This window comes from Watersipora subatra, chromosome 7 (assembly GCF_963576615.1).
Source record: "Watersipora subatra chromosome 7, tzWatSuba1.1, whole genome shotgun sequence".
Taxonomy (NCBI): Eukaryota; Metazoa; Bryozoa; class Gymnolaemata; order Cheilostomatida; family Watersiporidae; genus Watersipora; species Watersipora subatra.
This window is the reverse complement of record NC_088714.1, coordinates 42,141,915-42,162,132: the sequence shown is the minus strand read 5'-3', so window position 1 is coordinate 42,162,132 and position 20,218 is coordinate 42,141,915. Positions and strand designations below refer to the sequence as shown.

Genomic DNA, 20,218 nt, shown 5'->3' with positions numbered 1-20,218 from the left:
AGTAAGTCAAGGTTATTGTAAATAACAGCTTTGGTTCCGATTGGAAATATTGCTTCTAGAAGGGTTGAAGTAGAAGTTCACAAGGATAGATAAAAGTAGGAGTTTATTAGACATTATTAGACTAAAAAACACAAGTTTGTGCATTATGAACAGCGGTATTAGTATTATAGGACAGGTCTTCACCTACTTCAAATCTTTTAAACTATTAGTATGGTCGGAAACCCTTAACTAGTAGGTCTCACAAGCTGAAATAATATTAAAATTTCCTCTTTATTGGCTAATGTAACACACATGTATATTTCCCACATACAAGAAGCTTGTTATGGTGCAAACATACTAGGCGATTTTATCGCAGGCGTGCAGAGCGCGTTTGCAGAGCGCGGAGATATCGCTGGCGTGAGCCTAAACACACTTGGGCGATTCACCAACGATCAGTAGCGCAGGCGCGCTCACAAATAGCCAAAATAATTCTGTATAACTAGTTTCTCTGGAGTTGTTAATGTGAGTAAATGTGAGTAAATATGACGCCTTCACGACACCGACGTCAATGGCTTTTGTTTTGTTAGGCCTATCTCACTTTCACAACTTGCGCATTACAAAAAGAAACAAGAAAAAATGATTCTGGGTGCAAACTCCTAACCTTCATAGACCATTGCAAGGTGGCCACAACAGCGTTTCAGATGTATACCGACAGACCAACTCTCACAACCATTTTTATCGAAATGCCCTCCGCTCACATCCCAATGTTTTAACCACATATCGGAGTTTATCAAAGAAGATATAATTAAATTGGACACACAGTTAAGAGAAGCAGTATCACCAGAACTGTGACTCACTGTCACTCTACTCTATCTAGCCACCGGAGACAGTATAAAATTAATAGCCATGGTCTTTAGAATAGGAGCGTTTACAGCTAGGGGAATTATCTACACCGTTTGTGATGCTATATGGAACCGCATGTGTGCTACTTATTTGGTAACTATATCTACTGAGGATGTGTGGGTCGATATTGCCAACTGGTAAGATATTCTAAATAATTGTTCAGTTTCTCTCAGTTAAATGAAAAACATATATACCGTAAAACATATATACTGTTTTATGGTATATTCCTATTCTACTAGGAACATACCGTAAAACCTCTAATTGAATGCCATGGCGCTTTATTTTTCAACCCTTCCTCTATAGTGGCGGTCAATTGAAGGTGGCGTTCCAATAGAGGCCGGCGGCGTATTTTTCAAATGGCTCGCCAGAATTTTGGGAAAATAAATTTAGCCCTATTACGGGCGAAGCGAATGTCTCCTATATTTTGCTCTTTTTCCGGTGGAGCGATATTAAACCTTTTCTATGCAATAAATCTGTTAACTTACCTCCAACTTGTCAATGATCTCTTAAAAAATATGCACCAAGAAATATCACTACCAGTTGATATCTATTGCTTGCAATTGACCTGCGATGATAATATAGCCTGTGCCCTTCGTTGCAATTTGTTGGTATTTTCAATTATTATTTAATTCTAAATTTGAAGACATATTTAGTTTATATTCACCAATGTTGCATAAAAGCTCATTGCACTCATTGATGTTTGCTACAGTTTGCAACCAAAACTAGCTTTTTATGTGCAATAGAAGAGGAGTTACGGGCCTCGATCAATTTTATGATCAGATTACCGCAATGATGTTATCAATCTTGCTATCAATCAATCTACCATCTACCAATCTTACTTGACTCGTTGGAATAACCCAGTTATACAACAGTGTAATGACAATAAAAATACGATATAACATATAATTGGTTTAATTCTTCAGTGGGTGAAGATGGATGGAGAGTGTGGGCTGCATGTAGTTGATTTCTCGGAAACCTAGCCTTAAAAATAAAGTTCTGATTGAAAATGGCTAGTGTTATCGCTCTGCATCAGCTCACTGAGTGAGTTCTAGCGCAGATGTGCGCTATATCGCACTAAAAATCGCCTAGTGTGTTTGCACCTTTAAGCATATGATATACAGCAAGAGTTTGCGAAAAAAATTTCCAGCCAGTCCAGAACTGGTAGTTAGCATTTTTATGATATTCTTATGGTGAGATATTGTGAATTAAAAAGAGAGTTTAGGGTTATGAGAGGTCGGCCCTTGCCTCATGTGTCTTGGATTTCGTATTCGAATAGATTAACTTAAGTTGCATTAAGAAATCATCTAGATTTAGTCTTCTCCAAAGCTCATCCATTGCTACACCCTTTTGCATAGCCAGATGGTGTTATTATATCTCACTTACATTTAAAGGTTTCTCTGTTTGAGTCACTCTGTTTTATCTGTCATCTTTCAGGTAGAAAAGACTAGACTGATGCTTTCTTATTGATCTGAGAAAGATTTGCGAGTCGAACTGGCAATGGACAACTCAGAGTCCCACCTACTGGTTGCCAAGCTGGATGATGTGAGGGTGATAACTACGATGCTCAAAACTATTCACTTCAAGGAGACCGCAATGGCATGTTTGTTCACTACACTCATTTCCTATAGTCATAAAAAGTTGCATCCGCATTAAAAAAAATGCTCTTCAACCAACTCAGATTGCTGCATTAGTCACCTATTACAGCTCGATTTCTGGTTTCTAATTTTATCATTTTCATGTTAATATCATGTGTTCTTTCTTCAACTATGAAGCAAGCGAGTCATCATCTTGAGTTCTATAACGATTCTATATATTCATGACACAAGACAATGTTGAAACTGTTGTTAGTAAAAATTCTATTTTGTTTCTTACATCATGAACTGCTAATCAGTCTTCATGTTCTAGGTATTTGCAACAGACCTTGGCTTGAAGTTCACAGTTGAGAATCATCAGTGTTTGCAGGCCAATGTGTTCCTTCAGGTGAGTGACCTGTTTCACGTGTAAACATAACACTTGTGATTGACAATTAAGATATAGTTATGATTGTGTAGTTTTATATATCAGCTCCGTCATATTAACCAATGGTTAGAGATTTTCCCTTATTAATCATGTCTTTTGTGTTTTTTGTACTTTTTGGATGTTTACTTGTTGCCTGCTTCAGAAGTTTTAAAGATTACTTTCAGCAAGTCCAAAAACCATTTGATATTATGATCTGACTTACTTATCCTTTCTTGTAATTTCCCCCTCGATTATCCGACTTCCCCTTGAGACGCTTTTTCAACGCTTAGCGTGTAATAAGTTTTTTCAAAGTTTGTTTCTCAATTTGCTTTAGAATTTCATTTGTGATTCTGTAATAGATAGTTTACTACTCAGGTCCTGATACTTGCTAGAAAATATCTCTCACGAATAAATGACTCGAGGTATTCCCTGGTGTTTATAGCACCGGTTTGATGGAGTGTCACTGTCAACATTGACTTAAAAGCAATCTATATCGTTTTACTCAGACTTATTTGGGGAAAAATATAGACAAAGATTAATATTAATCAGAAAATATCTGTCAATATACATCTTTCATTTGATGTTATTTGTATGTAGGTTGGTCTTTTCTATGAGTACAAGTTAAAGGAGCAGCAAATTTCATTTAAAATAAATCTGAATGTGCTCATGGAGTGTCTTGGCATCTTTGGCACGAGCTCCGTTTCCGGTCAATCGGTGACACCGACCCTCAAAATGTTCTACAATGGTTATGGAGAACCTCTCGTGCTGACTATTGAGGAAGGTAACTTGCTGTTAGCTCGGACATAAGATAGACAGTCTTGCTACATTGTAATGTACTCTGGTGTTTTACGGCTCTGTATTCAAATGAGTTCGCGGATAACTCTAAGTTGACTTTATGCTGCAATACTTAGTGTTCTAACACTTTCACAACAGAGTACTGATATGTTAGTCTACTCAGTCTAACACCTTCACAACAGAGTACTGATATGTTAGTCTACTCAGTCTAACACCCTCACAACAGAATACTGATATGTTAATCTACTCAGTCTAACACCTTCACAACAGAATACTGATATGTTAGTCTACTCAGTATAACACCTTCACAACAGAGTACTGATATGTTAGTCTACTCAGTATAACACCTTCACAACAGAGTACTGATATGTTAGTCTACTCAGTCTAACACCTTCACAACAGAATACTGGTATTTTAGTCTGCTCATTATAACACCTTCACAACAGAGTACTGATATGCTGGTCATCATCGTGCAAATATCAAGACAGTGGCAGATATTGCACGATGAAAAATGTTTTTTCTCAAGGAGAAAAGTAAGACTTTTTGTCATATTTATTCTTTTTAAATATCAAGGCTCTCAAGGTTTTAGTTTTTAAAGGTTGACTTGCCACAAAATTCACATTACAGTTATTTGGTATCATAAGATTTACCATGTCTCACTCTGTTGTGTTGTAGGTGCAAAATATATGGGAATGTGATTACAAGCTCTTAAAAGCTAAAAAACGAACAGTTAATCGCAGACACACGAGACCGCCGTAGTTTAGATTCACTTTCCAAAACGGCTCAAATGGTACGTAGTTGTTACAGAATGGTTTCTGTTTACACTTTCATGCAACCTCATTCGTCAAAATGTTTTCACAAATATACTTCACGCATTCAATAAAACTATGTCTATTGTTCTTACGCGTGTGCTTTATCGTCATTGTAATGCTGTCACTTTTAGCACTGATATCTTATAACTTACCGTAAAAATCGTTAAACTTTTTAACCTTAGCTCAAAGGAGTACACATCATTGTCTGATAATCATGATGAGCCTGTTGGTTACCTGTGATAATCGTAAAGTGCTGCAAAAATTGTTTGCGAAGTATTGGGTCATGTGATCAAATTACGACTTGACGATTGAATAATGCCGAAACAAAACTGTAAAGTAGTGAGCATCTATATTTAATACGGGGACTTCGGTAAAACCCGAAGAGTTTGTCATAAACTAGGGCTACGATATGTTTTATAGTGAGCTTTGTATTGGCCTTTCAATACACGTGAGAACATCGCGTGACAAGACGATAACCAAACTGTAATAACTACGTCAGATGAATAAACAGATTCCAATCTACGGCGGCTTTTCGTTTTTGAGCTTTTAAGGGCTTGTAATCACATTTCCACGTATTTTGCACTTACAACACAACAGGGTGAGACGTGGTGAATCTTTTGATACCAAATAACTGTAATGTGAATTTTGTTGCAAGTCAACCTTTAAAGCTCCTCTTTCAAAACTGACTGTCAGTTTTGAAATACGGTGATAAAAAAATACAGTGATAGTTTTCTTGATATAAAACTGCTCAGCCGTATAGCCCCCTGATTATAACACAAATAGGCTGTGCGTACATCAACTAAGATATATCTGCCGTTTGAAGAAATCAAGTTTGACTGTTCAAGTTCCGCATATGAAATACTTTCCATGAAATGAGTGATATTTTAGTTATAAAGATATAAGAGTCTAAATGACTCCATTATACTCTAAAAAATTTGAAGTGTCGTGAGAATTAACTGCTGTCATGCTGTATATTATTATGGGAATGCTGTACTTGATTGGCTGATACTTGATTTGCTGATACTTGATTGGCTGTTTATTGGCAACTTAGAGTAGGGCAAAAGGTGACATTCAAACTTAATGAAAATGTGGCATCATGGCAACATTTTGTTTTCTCATCAACATAATAATTCAATATCAAACACCAACTCTTTATGAATTAGATAATTTTGAAGTGGTAAGTTACTAGCAACTCATGTTTTATATTGGAGTTGTCTCTCTAAATGTTGTTTGAAGAGCTCTCCTCCTCGGCAACTGTAATCGTCATTGACAACTAGTTTAGTTGCAACAGAATTTACCGGAGATTTAGCTTCTGCTTATATCAGCTTTGGTGTTGCACTCTTGCTCGCATATAGGTTGTACAGTTTCATGACTCGCCTACCGAATGGTATTTTTTGTTTTTTTTAGCCGGGATAGTAACAAACTGCAGCATAAAAACGATGGACTCGGACATGGCGCTCAACTTTGACTTCAATAGCCTCAATGTCAACAACAAGATCATCATGAAAGCAGAGGGGTTAAAGGAATGTTTTAGTGAAATTAACCCCAACAGTGAGGTTGTTGAGCTGCTTATGTCTCCGGACCGACCCTACTTCAGGTGTTTCCAGATGGCTTTATTTTATCTGAAGCAATCCTGCATGTCTTATCGTTGTTATTTTAGGGTGAAGTTTATGATTTGGGCACTCATGTTTAACTCATGTTTAAAGAAAGACGTCAAGTATGAATGATAATATTTTTGCCTAATATTTTACACATACAAACTTGTTTTCCATTTATAGACGTGTACTGGTTATAACTTAGCCAATGAGCTTTCAATATCAAGGATATTGTTAACAATCATTTCCTATGTTCATTAGGTGCAAAAATATTTTTATCTGTTTCGGTAGCTTTTCATACGCGAATAATGCTCGGTGCAAAACATTCCATTTAGTCTGGGTTTCATAATCTCTCATACATATTACAGGGTAGTATCAAGTCCTTCCTTTATTTTAATGCTGACAATAGCGCATGCTGTGACTTTTTAAACAGACTGAAATTCTTTAGAACATTTGGGTGATGAGGTGGAGTGTGTGAATAAATGAGGAATGAGTTGCTTGTTAGGTGCTTAGCTAAGCATAACAGATTACTCATTACACTTTGGTGTATGCGGTCATTCACTCGGACTAGCAGGAAATCTCCTTTTATTAACGCTTTTTTGGCTTTACAGGATGACAACTTACACTGAGAGTGGAGACAACTACACAGAGTTGTCGAGTGACTCGGATTATATAGACTCCTTCAGTTGCACTCAAACTAGATCATACAGGTGGGTAACACTTCATGGTGGGATTTATATGGGTAACACTTCATTGTGGGATACAGGTGGGTAACACTTCATTATGGGATACAGGTGGGTAACACTTCATGGTGAGATTTATATAGGTAACAATTCATTGTGGGATACAGGTGGGAAAAATTTCAGTATGGCAGACATTCCATGTACTGTATATTCTTTATATAATTCTCAAGTGTGAAATATGTCTTCTGATGTAGCAACCAATCCTGCCAACTGAATTCCCAACTGAATAGCCATGCCATATGTTAACCCGTTAGGATATATCACCTTTTGGCTAAGGAAGTCTATTGAAGTGAATTATGGTGATTTGTCTTGGACCATTGTGCCATGTACTTAAGGTACCAGGCTACTAAGTTGAGCGCATAATGTCCTGCAATCGCGGGCAGGTGCTTTAGCAAACTAGTCATGAAGTACAAGTAAATAACTAGGTGATTTCCAGCTACTGGGTCCATCATATATGCATATGTGTCTTATATATGGTTGAGAAAAAATCTCTTGACCACTTCATATAAAGTAAATTACTATTATTTGCAACACAGTGGTAATCGTAGTTATGGGACCAACTAGTAATTTTCTTGTGTTCTTTTTCATTTATGGCATAAACTCATCTTCTTTATTATCTCAGACCATGTATAGTATACTAGCTGCGCTACCCGGCGTTGCCCGAGTGTTAAAAATCAGCTTATGAACAATGAGAAGTAATAAGAGTTGCCTGCCACTTGCTATTAGCCTGTCAGATTGCCAATGGAAAATCTTAGTAAGCTAACTAATGACATTCACTTACTTACGTATTAACCCTCTGTGGTATGCAAAGCCGTCGGGTATGTGTTCTGATATAGTGACTTATATCAGCAAGCTCACCACTCATACTCTGTGGTCTATTGGTTAGGGTGTTGGACTGGTAAATGGTAGGGTCCAAGATCAAATCTTCTTTGGTATGGATTCTTTTTTCCAAGATTTTAATAGCTAAAGCCGGAATGCAGACGCACGACATACAGATATACGAGATAAAACACTTTGAGAAATATATATATAGATGTATATATTTGAGAAGCAAGTTTTGTAGACACTCTGTCTGCCACCCAAAGTATTCTCAAAAAATATAATTCGTCTATAATTGAGCAACCATTTTGTACTATCAGATTAGTTTAGAATCAGGATGAGAGTGTAATTCCATTGTATTCTCTTGGATAAGATATTTGGAGAAGCTACCACCTTGGAACACAATTTGCCAGGTATTCTTTGTTAAGACAATCATGATTGCGTTATGCTGCACTTCTCACAGCACACAAAGCTATTGCAAACTGTAATAAAGTTCTGCTGAAGGTGATCATTTGTAATTTGAGTTATATATCAAATTGCCTTTACATCTGCCTAAGGAAAAGCGAACGGTCATTCACTTGGACATGCCAGGAAAGTCACACAGAACCATTGCAAAAGACATTGGTTGCATCAAGAATGGAGTTCTAACTACCATAAACCGTTTGAAACAAGCTGAAACGCTGAACGGGTACAAAGGAATAAGTCCTAAAACACAGGCTACAGAGCATGTCACCTACAGGTTAGTGAGACTGACTGGCTGTCATCTTACCAGCCCTCAGCTAAGTGGAAAGCTTAGAGAATCTACTAGAACTCAACTGGCACCATCTACAGTCAGAAGAGTCTTGCATGACAGCGGTTTGAGAGATTCCAAAGCCGGAAGAAAACTTGTCAACGGGCGTCTAAGAAAAGCACGATTGGCATGCATTAAGGAGCATCTGGGTTGGACAACTCAACAGCGGGATAAGAAATGCTGTTCAGGGATGGAAGCACCAGCAACATTCAAAATCATATTGGCCAGTACTATGTGGGAAAGAGGCCTGGTTAAGGTTCATTCGAAGTGCACTCTTCCAACCATTAAGCATCCAACATTTGTTACGGTTTGGTTTTGCTTTGTGGCTTGGACAGTCTTCATATTGTTGTGAAGGCGTGATGAACACTATCACATATTGTGATGTTTTGAAAAATACTTCCATATGCAAAAGAACTGTTCCACAGACCATGGTTAGATCAGAAGGACGTTGCATCTTACCGTACCGCCAAAAATCAACAGGCGGATGGAAGATTACCATGTAAGATTACTCAGTTGGCCCGCACAGTCTTCAGATCTTAAGCTGATTGAACGTTTATGGTGTAAAATCGGCTGATTGCTAACAAATCAACAACAAAGAGAAAACTGATAGAGCTCATGCTACAGTACTGGTTTCGAATGGTATCTTCAGAGTTGCTTTTCAACCTGGTTGCCAGCATACCAAGTTGCTGTTAAGCTATGAGTGACAATAAAGGTTAACCAAGTGAGTATTAAGTCGCTACTAATACTCCAAAGGCACCGATTTACTTTAGTAACAGATGTCAGTGGCTATCCTCTAGTAGTGTCCCAGCTTGCTTACATTTGCTACGCAAGCTTGCTGTGCATTGTTCTAAGATTCAATCTCTCACTATAAGCTATAAACTACGATCATTATAAGTTAAACCTTTGGTTTAACTACACAAAGTAGTAATCTCAAGTATGGCATATAAAGGCCCACGTAACTAACCTTGTGGACAGCAAAAAAGCAGATATCATCAAAGAAACTTTCTCTCTCTTAAAGTTCATACTAAGTTGTTGGCAAGAACTAAATGTACACTTTTGTTCGACTGTATGGACAGATACTAGAGGTATAGGTTTCATCTGTTTTGTGAATAATGTTTGATTCTATCTTTTTTTGGGTTCGAATGTCGTGCTGCATTTGTTGCGCACGTTATATACCTGCGCTTAATATGCACATTTACTTTGCAGTTTTACAATCAAAGGAAATAAATGTATACACACACACACACACTCCATGATCAGATATTTTTAATCGGCAATCCATACCAGGCGTAACAATTTTCATATAGTTTCACATATATATACACATTTTCAAAAACCATGTTACATATGGCCAATTTGGTCAACAAATGAAATGTTGGTTTTTATTGGATTTTTGTCATAATGAATAGATACGACTATGTTACACCAAAACCAGTCTGAAAAGTCATTTACCCATTTAACCAATATAGTTGATATTTTATCATATTCATCTATAGAACATCCTTAGATTTCCTTTGATATGCTTAAGACCATAATCCATTCAATAAATACTTTAAAAAGTTTATATTAATAACGAATGTGTTGATTTTGAGCAGTCCCATAAGTACGATCACCGCTGTATCTTGGACTCCTGGAATTTATCCTATGCAATTCGGAGATGACTAAAAAACTTTACTGTATTTATAAAAGCTATCTGCATGGTACATCCTTTAGCACTGGTGGTCAAGTTTTCATGGTACCAAGGAGACAAGGACATTTGATGGTTGTCAATTGTTCTACCATTAGGAAAGTTCTTTTTTAATCGACAAATTTTGAAAATATTCAAGCTTTTCAAAAGTTTCTGAACAAGGTTCAAACCGGTCAATATTGAAAGCATATTTAGCACCTTGTGTTTGTGCTAATGTGAGTTTACCTTTGAGCTTAGTAAACTATATCGCTTCATTCTATCTCTATGCTTTTCAAGTAATGCGCCCCAAATATGATTGTGTACTGGCAACCCGTTTGTCATACAGACTATACTGCACACCTCAGGTGTCATTTCTAATATTTATGGTTCCTTCAGGTACAAGAGCTCCTTGCTCAAACCTTCAATCAAAGTTCTACAGGCTGCACAAAAGGTTTCAATACGTACTGACAGCAGAGGCTTCTTATCTCTGCAGTTCATGATCAATGCTGGCAACAACCAACCCAGCTTCGTTGAGTATCTTTGCGCTCCTGATGAGGAGCTGACTAGTACTTGATTAGCCGCTCTCCCAGTAAACAATAGGTTATATCGTGATACCTTTTAACCTGTTTTCACAGCGACGCTCACTGTTTATATTACTTATTGAAAAAAATGACCTTCAGTTGACCAAGGCTCACTATTGTTCTGTTTCTTTAAATTCAGCTTTTCACCCGTTCAAAGTCATATTACATGTTAATTGGCTGTTGTTTAGCTTTTGTTTGATGCCTCTTGCTTCTTTCAACACTGTAAATATATTCTCTTTATTTTTCAAGTAGACAGGTTTTACGATGCCCACATTTATCATAGGTATATTAATAATAATACATTATTCGCATTTCCTAATTTATTTTATTTAGATATTGTATGTGACTTCTTTTTCTCCAAATCTCCTTTTCCTCGCATTCCCTCAGCCCAAATTATTGAACAAGGATGTGCAATAATTCACATGGGAAAACATGCATAATTGTGTGTATGCATGTTTTCCCTACGATTGTAAGATAACTGGATGAAGAAATAGCATCCTTTGAATGGCTTAATGCACTTCCATTGTTTCCAACTACGCTTGGCCCAGTATGTACTCAAAAATATGAGGAGCAGGTTTTGCCTATAGACTTGCTCAGTAAAGACATCTTTGCCTTTGCTTTACCTTTGCTCCGATATGTTAACATTTTGCCATAAAAGCTTGTGCCGCATGACAAGCTGGATAGCTGAGTGAGTTCCCAGTAGAATTCGTTAATAAAATGCATTAAGTCACAACAATGGCAAAACGCTTTGAGGCAGTTAGATTCGATATTCTTTGTTTCGCCGCTTCTCTCGTACAATAAGCTTTGACTATTGCTATGCACCAAGCATGCTCTTGCATCTAAAGCCGATTGTTTCCCATTCTGCTCCAGGACTACAACTGCCCTGGCAGCCTATAAGCATGTCATTTAAGAGCCTGTATTGGAAACCTTCATTCTGACTTAATTTTAACAGAGCAAAGTACTTTTATAACTGCAGGTAAGTTGAACGCTTGCTCCATGCCGTTGTGGCAGACCCCGTTGTCTGTGTAATACATTTGGAAAAGTTTAAATGTGAAAGTGATGCTCTCAAGTTTGAGACATCTACTGCTATTCTCTTCACAGACTTTGTAGCTGCGTGTGTTCTTTCTTGAAAGCTGACTTTCATATTCCAACAAATGTGTAAGAATGTTGTCATATTATCTTTAGCTAACTAAACATACAATAAGGATATAAATCTGCTGCCATACTAAACAACAACAATAAAAGTGCGGTCATAGTGTTGGTGCGAGCTAATGGTTAGCGATGGAAAACTCTCTTTTGATCAGTCACTCAATTACATGTAAAATAGCTGGGGCATTTTCATCATTAATATTTGTCCTACTCATTACTCAATGGTACTGTTAACTAAGGTTCGATGTTTGTTAAAACAATGTGCAATATCAAATTTCATACAGTGTAAATGGTAGTTCCTCGTTTAGTACAAACTTGTGATACTGTTGTATGCTATAGCTCAGTACAATTCATGTTTGCTGAGTAAAAAGCTGGTGAGTTATATTCCATGTACCTAAAACTGCTGCCAACTTGCAGAGGTAACTGAGGGACTGATCATTTTTTACAAGCACTCGATTATACTATTGCTTTATTGATCATCAATAATACTATTTGTAATGAAATAAACAGATTAAAGAGACTCAAATTGTGCTATGTGCAGGTAGATACTAAGTCTACTAAAACCCGATAACTGTGAATACCGGTAAGCTTCATTCGTCATTAAAATTGAGAGAGATATATAACTGGACTGGAGCAATATCTCAGCTGTGCTCCCTGGAGTTGTCTTATAGTGGTCTGGAACTCCTGACCTGCAATCAACAGCTTGAGGCTCAATTCCCAAAAAATGCCACTGGTGGTGACAGGAATGACATCCAACCATAAATTGATTTCTGCAACTGGGCATGTCTGCAGTCGTTAAGGTTCCCTTACCACTAGACTCGGACATGTCCAGCCAAGATCACAGAGTCATCATTTGTGCAACAATTCTCTTAAAAACCTCTGCTTGCAGTAAGCTGAGCAGACATTCTTCTTCCTTGAGGGATTAGTCACACAAACGTTGTGCTTTTTGCGCAATGGTATTTCAGAAAATCTTTAAATTCTTTCCAAGTTTGCTTTGTAAAAACTGTTTTCTCAGGATACAAATGTTCATGCTTTTGTAAGCCTAGCAACACAAACAATATAACAAAGTAGTTCACTGTTTGGCAAAACTATTTATTATACGATGCCAGCGATGAATCGGCACAATAGTATATTGAACCTGTAGGTCATCACTTGAAGTTACATATACCGACAATGCTGTAAATGTTGCATTGATATTAGAACATATAGAACCTACATGTAAGTAGTAGCAAATGGGTTAGAGCTTTATCATGTAGCACACTTGAAAAAGAACCTCAAGCAGTGATTTTATGTTAAATACATTTTTTCTGGTTCTTTGCTCTACAAAATACAGTGTAGTTCTCTGTCTAGTGAAATTTTGGTGCGAGGATGTATAAAGAAGCATGTTTAATATTTCACTGCTGCTGTTAGTATTGTTACTGCTGCCACAACTACTGCTGCTACTAGTACAACTACTAGTACTACTAACATTATTACTATTCCTGCTGCTGTTACAAATCTTACTCTCTTTCACTACTATAATCTTATTAGTTTTATCATCAATTCATTCTTGCTATTAATTTTGTATTTGCTGCAATTTCATATGAAATGTGTAAATGATTATTGTAGAATTAGCTTCGAAGTTGCTGAGCAATGGGCAAGCTAAGACGCAACAAGACGCTTGGACTGTTTGCTGTTATATTCCTGTTTACCTATTTTATTACTGCCAGCTGGTCCGGTAAGTTTCTCCTACACATTAGCATAGTTTGTAAGTTTGAAGTGGCTCGGGTCTCACAAGTCGAAGTAGAGATGTAATCTAGTAAGAAAGTAGATTGCCGGGCATCTCGCGATTAGAGACAATTTGCGGTGTTCTTCATTGTGCTGGTGCTATTCTCTCTGATAACATTAAGCGTAATGTTAATACATTCTTTTGTATTGTGGAGATTATGCGTATTTTAAGAGGTATATTGATTAATGATACAAGGTGTATCTGAAATTATTGTGAGATATGACAAAACAATCGATTGTCATACACAACGATTTGTAACACTTTCAACTATTAATATTTCTCAAAGGGTGCTAGACCACATCATGTGGGGATCTAGGCATTTTGTTCGACGAATAATAATAATACAATTGGACATCGTACAAGCGCTTGGCAGTCTTTTTTGAACTGCTCACTCTGACCTGCCATGTAGCTGTCGATGTTTAAATAATTTTAATTAATTCAAAACTATTTTAGATTTGAGTCTTCAGACATTACAAAGAGCCTTAACATTAGACAGTCTAAAAAACCTCCCTTTCAGACTATTTATGCCAACAAAGACGATTCGATTGATCTCCTCAAATCTTGACAAAAAATTCAGTGTAACTTGCGGAGATTACAGATGTCAAATGGAACATGGCTCTAAAATTCATGGAGCAGACCTTGTAGTATTCAATACAAAAAGCATTGAAAATTTAGGCACTCCTCCGAAGCGAGATCGGCATAGCCTGTGGGCCTTTCGGTCTACTGAACCTCAATGGCTTCAGATAGATACACAGAAACAATGGGATGGACAATTCAATTATTCCTTAACATATCTGCAGCCGACAATAGGTGCTAAATACAACTTCGCTGATGAGGTAGTCAGAAGAGTGTGGCCGAGGCATTTGAATGTTTCTGCTATAAGGGCAAAAAAGACGCCAAAGGCTTTATGGTTCGTCTCTCACTGTTCGCAGCCAGAACGACTGCAGGTTCGAAGTGCAAGAATGGAATATGTTAGAGAACTCGCTCAGTATTTTCCAATAGATGCATTCTCAAGGAAGTCGTCATGCAAGACTGAACTGGGATCCTTGTTAGCAAAAGAAGATGAGCAGAGCCCGCCTCAAATAAAAAAGTACACCTTTTATCTCGCATTTGAAAACTCACTCTGCAAAGACTATATTACGGAGAAGCTATGGAAAGTGTTTGAGAAAGAATCAAATACAATACCCGTTGTGCTGGGAGGTCTCTCCATAGATGAGTATAAGTTAGTCGCTCCACCAAACAGTTTTATACACGTTAAGAACTTCACGTCACCAAAGGCCTTAGCAGATCATCTTAAACATGTAGCGGAGAATGATGATGCATTTAAATACTACACACAGTGGAGAAATAAATTCGACCTCGCAAATACTGGAATGTTTACAGGTCAGTACACCTCTATGTCAGTCTACCTCTATGGCGCTCATGCCAACCCCTTATTACAGCCTTATTACCATGTACCTCTCACATCAGTTTTGCTCTAAAAGAAACTGGTGTGCTTGCAAAAACTCAACTCGAGTTGACTTTTGTTTTGTACATGGCTGAGTTTTACACACGTACTGTTGAGTTGAGTGAAGTCAACTCAGCAGTTGAGTGAAGTCAACTCAGCAGTTGAGTGAAGTCAACTCAGCAGTTGAGTGAAGTCAACTCAGCAGTTGAGTGAAGTCAACTCAGCAGTTGAGTGAAGTCAACTCAGCAGTTGAGTGAAGTCAACTCAGCAGTTGAGTGAAGTCAACTCAGCAGTTGAGTGAAGTCAACTCAGCAGTTGAGTGAAGTCAACTCAGCAGTTGAGTGAAGTCAACTCAGCAGTTGAGTGAAGTCAACTCAGCAGTTGAGTGAAGTCAACTCAGCAGTTGAGTGAAGTCAACTCAGCAGTTGAGTGAAGTCAACTCAGCAGTTGAGTGAAGTCAACTCAGCAGTTGAGTGAAGTCAACTCAGCAGTTGAGTAAAGTCAACTCAGCAGTTGAGTGAAGTCAACTCAGCAGTTGAGTGAAGTCAACTCAGCAGTTAAGTGAAGTCAACTCAGCGGCAAGATGAGCATAATGAAGGCACGCTGCCGCTAAACTTGGTTTTTTTAATTAAAGTTACACCTGACACCGATTATTTTTAAGTTGATTTTTAGTTTGTTCCAGGATGCATAGCAAACTAGTACATGCCCGCTAAGTAAAAGAAGACAACTCTCAAATTAAGTAAAAACTTATACCCATACAAGTCATCGCTTATAGCATTCTCAATACTCAACTTGGTCCATGGGAAGCTGATTATGCTAGCATCACATTGTAAGAAGAACCAATCGACGAATACATTTATTCTGCTTTAATACTTAACTTGGTGGTTGCAATATTTTCATTGGTTTCATAGTATTTGAGAATAATGGAATGAGATGCTTGTCTATTGACACAATTCCCAAATTTTCTTAACTAACTTTTTGTCCGAATCAAACTTGACAAGAGCCCCTGAGGTTTTTAGCTTCGCACGACAAACATTGACAAGATCAAGATTTTGAAATACATAAAATTAGGTAAGAAGATAAAATTTGCAAGGGAAGACATTTGGCAATCTTTACCATAATAAAAGCTCTGTCCATCCATACGTTTGTCTGTCTGTTCGAAACCATGCTAAGAACCTTATGGAGAAATTGCATTGCACAGAAATCAAACCTGGATATTTCAATATAAAGCCAATCACGCTACTACTGCGCCACTGGTACCACGCTACTATTACCACCTTAACATATCTAAAAATAACTGTGCACATAATTATTATAATTATTACTCATGACGATCTTTCACGCCTGCTCACTGCCTGCGTACTAGTGAATCTAATAGAAGCATGACAAGTATGTATGCTGTAATGTTTCTATACTGCTATCTTGGAGAGATACTCCGATCACAATAATTGCAATGGACTTTCACTACTATCACAAAGTTTTTTTTCATTGGGTGACAGCAATGATATACAGCTGTATACCATTATATATATACCATGTATACCATGATATACAGGCTGTATATCATTGGTGACAGGATCAATGGCCCTTCAAATATTTATTAACAATAGAGTGAAAAGGCAGGATCAATGGCCCTTCAACTATTTATTAGAGTTGCCCCGATTCTAATATCGGTATCGGTGCCGATATGGGTGTTAAGTGTCTGAATCGGTATCGGCCGATCTTTTCTTAAAAAATCAGAAACTTCAGATACTTTTTACAGGTCAACGATTTAGCAGAAAACCGTATTTTAGTCTGCTACACTAATAACAAATCATCAGCTGCAAGCTCCTTCTTTTTACCTAATGAATTCCAAGCCAGTCACACAATCTATTTCATGTCTATACCCTAATAAACATCCACACAGCTGAGCAATATTTTGGCTTTAATCAGGACTTAATCACAAAGTGCGGTATTTCTCAATTACAGCGATATGATTTATTGCAGCCAATCACGAACAAAAGAACAATCATGAGAAACAAGAATGCGGTGTAATGTTTCTATTTACTAGCATTACGAAAGTAATTTGAGCAACCGATGCATAAAGTTATCTATCTCTCTTTTGATCCTGACTATATGATGTATCGTTTGTATTGCATAAAATAACCTCAGTGGCTTATCGGTATTTAGCCTGTCCTCCATGATCTGTGGCAAGTGAGTCCTTCAGTACTACTGGCTACATCGATAGTGATAAAAGATAAAGACGTCTTACTGAGATAATCGAATCACTAACGGTAATTAAATGAAACATTTATTTGCTCTAAACAGTACAGGCGCAGCAGTTTGTTCAGCAGTAGAAGAAAGACTTAATCATCACAGATAAAGCTGTACCACTAACAGTAATTACCATTATTAATAACAGATTTCAAGAACCATGGACTGTTTTGTTACTAAATTCACGGTATGGCAGTATGTGAATGTATATACATACTAGCTGCATTACCCGCCTACAGTAACAGATTCACGTGCAGCATAAGGTTTATTGAGAGTTGGCTTTCACACTGAAAAACAACTCCAAATATGCAGTTACATCTCCCTCTCTCCATTTCTACCTCTTTCCCCTCTCTCCCCTCTCTCTCTCTCCCTCCCTGTTTCTCTCCCTCTCTCTCTCCCTCCTCTCCTCCTCGCTTTCCCTCTCTCACTCCTTCTCTCCCTCTTTCCCCTCTCTCCCTCTCTCCATCTCTCCTCTCTCCCCGTCTCTCCCCTCTCTCCCTCCCTCTTCTCCCTCTCTCTCTCCCCCTCTCTCTCTCCCCCCCCCCCCTCTCCTCCTCGCTTTCCCTCTCTCTCCCCTTCTCTCCCTTTCTCCCCTTCTCTCCCTCTTTCTCTCTTCCTCTCTCTCCCACCTTTCCTCTTCGCTCTCCCTCTCTCTCTCTCCCTTTCTGTCCCTCTCTCTTTCCCTCTCTTTTAGTTCAACGCAACACATGCGGATAAACAACATTTTTGGTTTTTCTGTCGGGCGTATGAAGAAACAGATTTCGGCGTACGCCTACTTTTGAGCAGGCGACGTATAGCTGGTCATGGCTGATGCAGGGTGACAGTAAGTCGATAGCAGCTGCTCTCTTTCTTTTCACAATAGCATATCGCAACCCTAGGAGTACTCGTGAAAGTTGTGTGATAGCAAGTTACAGTAGGCCTACTCGTAGCTGGAAAAAAATTAGTAACTCGGCTGCTGAAGGAAATGAACATGACCCACTATCACGAACAGCGGCAAATCCAACGTTATTAAGTAGTGGAGATGTTGCAATTCATAGACAATACAACATCGAATAAGAAACACTTACCTTTTTGATGTGGAAATTTAGTAGGTGAGAAATGCGTTTTTCCAGTGGCTCCAAGAAACAAACGTTTACGTGACCTTCTCGGTACACGTTGGCAGTAAATATTAATCGCATGTAAATAACTACTCGTTAATTTATTTTATTTAATTAATAGTACATTTGTATAGCGGTATAGACACCTTTGTATAGGCCGCAGAACTCAGGAAAGGTGCTTTTTAACACGGCAGAAAATTTGCCGTTTAAAAAGCGTGCTAACCGGGGATTCCGGTTAATGCGCCCGAGCGGTGAAAGAAAAACAACAGAATCGACACACCTGTATATAAGCCGCTTGGCTCAAATCGTCAGAGAAAAGTAGCGGCTAATAGTCCATATTACGAAATTACGATATTTAGTACTCATATTAATTCGGCTGGCTTCGTTCGACCGACTGGAAAAAGAAAGTCCGCTCTATAATTTATTTACTGTTAGTACACATATTAATTCAGTTTGCTTCGTACGACCGAAATTCGTACGACAATAAAAGGAAAGACCGCTCTATAATCTATCGCATAACCAATATTCGGAAGTTATCGGTAACTCAACATATCGAGAGAACAACTCCTAAAGATACAATATTAGCATATCAGTATTTATCGTTCATCCCTACAATGAATAGGTTATGTATAGTAGAGGCGTGTACTAACCGGAGAATCCCGTTAACGCGCCCTAGATACCTAGTAGCGGCTAATAGTCGGAAAAGTACGGTACTCTATAAGGCGGACAATCAATCAATCAGATACACAGACAACGATTGCCGTTTATATAGTAGATATGTCTTTTTTCCATAAATACAAACAAATAATACATCAATATTTATATTTTCCTTGCATTATATTTACATAATAAAATTAACAATTATCTATTCAACCCAAAAAATCTGAATCGGATTATTTTTCAGTGAGAATCGGTATATCGAATCGGTATCTGAATCGGCTGGTGAAATTAGAATCGAGGCATCTCTACTATTTATTACAAATAGAGTGAAGTGACAGGAATAATGGCTCTGCAGGTTTTTAAGACCAATAGAGTGAAGTGACAGGATTAATGGCTGCAGGTATTTAAGACCAATAGAGTGAAATGACAGGATTAATGGCTCTGCAGGTATTTAAGACCAATAGAGTGAAGTGGCAGGACTAATGGCTCTGCTGGTATTTAAGACCAATAGAGTGAAGTGGCAGGATTAATGGTTCTGCAAGTATTTATGACCAATAGAGTGAAGTGACAGGATTAATGGCTCTGCAGGTATTTAAGACCAATAGCGACAATCAACTAATTATAGCAACTAATTATAGCCTCACTTATAGCAAACAAAGCTTTGTAATGGCTGAAAAGCAGTCGAATGACAGGAAATGAAACAAAATAGTTACATTTACCTTCACAACTAAAGTAATAGTTTATATATTCACTGAATTAGAGAGATATTTAATACTACGTCACTAGATATGCTTGCAGTGCAAATTAAGAAAAAGTGTAATGATTGATAGACCCGCCCAGTTAGGGTACAAATGCCAAGCAGGTTGTCAGTCACAACCTGGTTGTCAGTCACAAGCAGGTTGTCAGTCACAAGCAGGTTGTCAGTCACAAGCAGGTTGTCAGTCACAAGCAGGTTGTCAGTCACAAGCAGGTTGTCAGTCACAAGCAGGTTGTCAGTCACAAGCAGGTTTCTCATAGTCTGCTGGTAAAGATGAACTTGCACAAAATTTTAGTAGGTTTTATCAAAATTTATTGGTATTTTTCTATCATTTGTGATTGTTTTTGATGTTTCAGATGATCCGACTGCTAGATTGTTTCAAAATTAAAATCAACCAAACTTGATC

At 37.8% G+C, this 20,218-nt stretch overlaps 1 protein-coding gene across 1 annotated transcript; it reads left to right on the top strand.

Moving 5' to 3' along the window:
• On the top strand, window positions 1-10,984 carry LOC137399837 (cell cycle checkpoint protein RAD1-like). Its single transcript, XM_068086073.1, has 7 exons — window positions 1-95; window positions 2,317-2,478; window positions 2,788-2,862; window positions 3,478-3,661; window positions 5,895-6,084; window positions 6,694-6,792; window positions 10,497-10,984. The coding sequence occupies exons 2-7, from the start codon at window positions 2,380-2,382 to the stop codon at window positions 10,672-10,674; spliced, it is 825 nt and encodes a 274-aa protein (XP_067942174.1). The 5' UTR covers window positions 1-95; window positions 2,317-2,379; the 3' UTR covers window positions 10,675-10,984.
• The last annotated feature ends 9,234 nt before the right edge of the window (window positions 10,985-20,218 follow it).

Coding starts and splice junctions, on each gene's coding strand:
- LOC137399837 (XM_068086073.1), top strand. CDS start 2,380: ATGGACAACTCAGAGTCCCACCTACTGGTTGCCAAGCTGGATGATGTG. Junction 2,863..3,477: donor AGGCCAATGTGTTCCTTCAG/GTGAGTGACCTG, acceptor ATTTGTATGTAG/GTTGGTCTTTTCTATGAGTA. Junction 6,793..10,496: donor ACTCAAACTAGATCATACAG/GTGGGTAACACT, acceptor TGGTTCCTTCAG/GTACAAGAGCTCCTTGCTCA.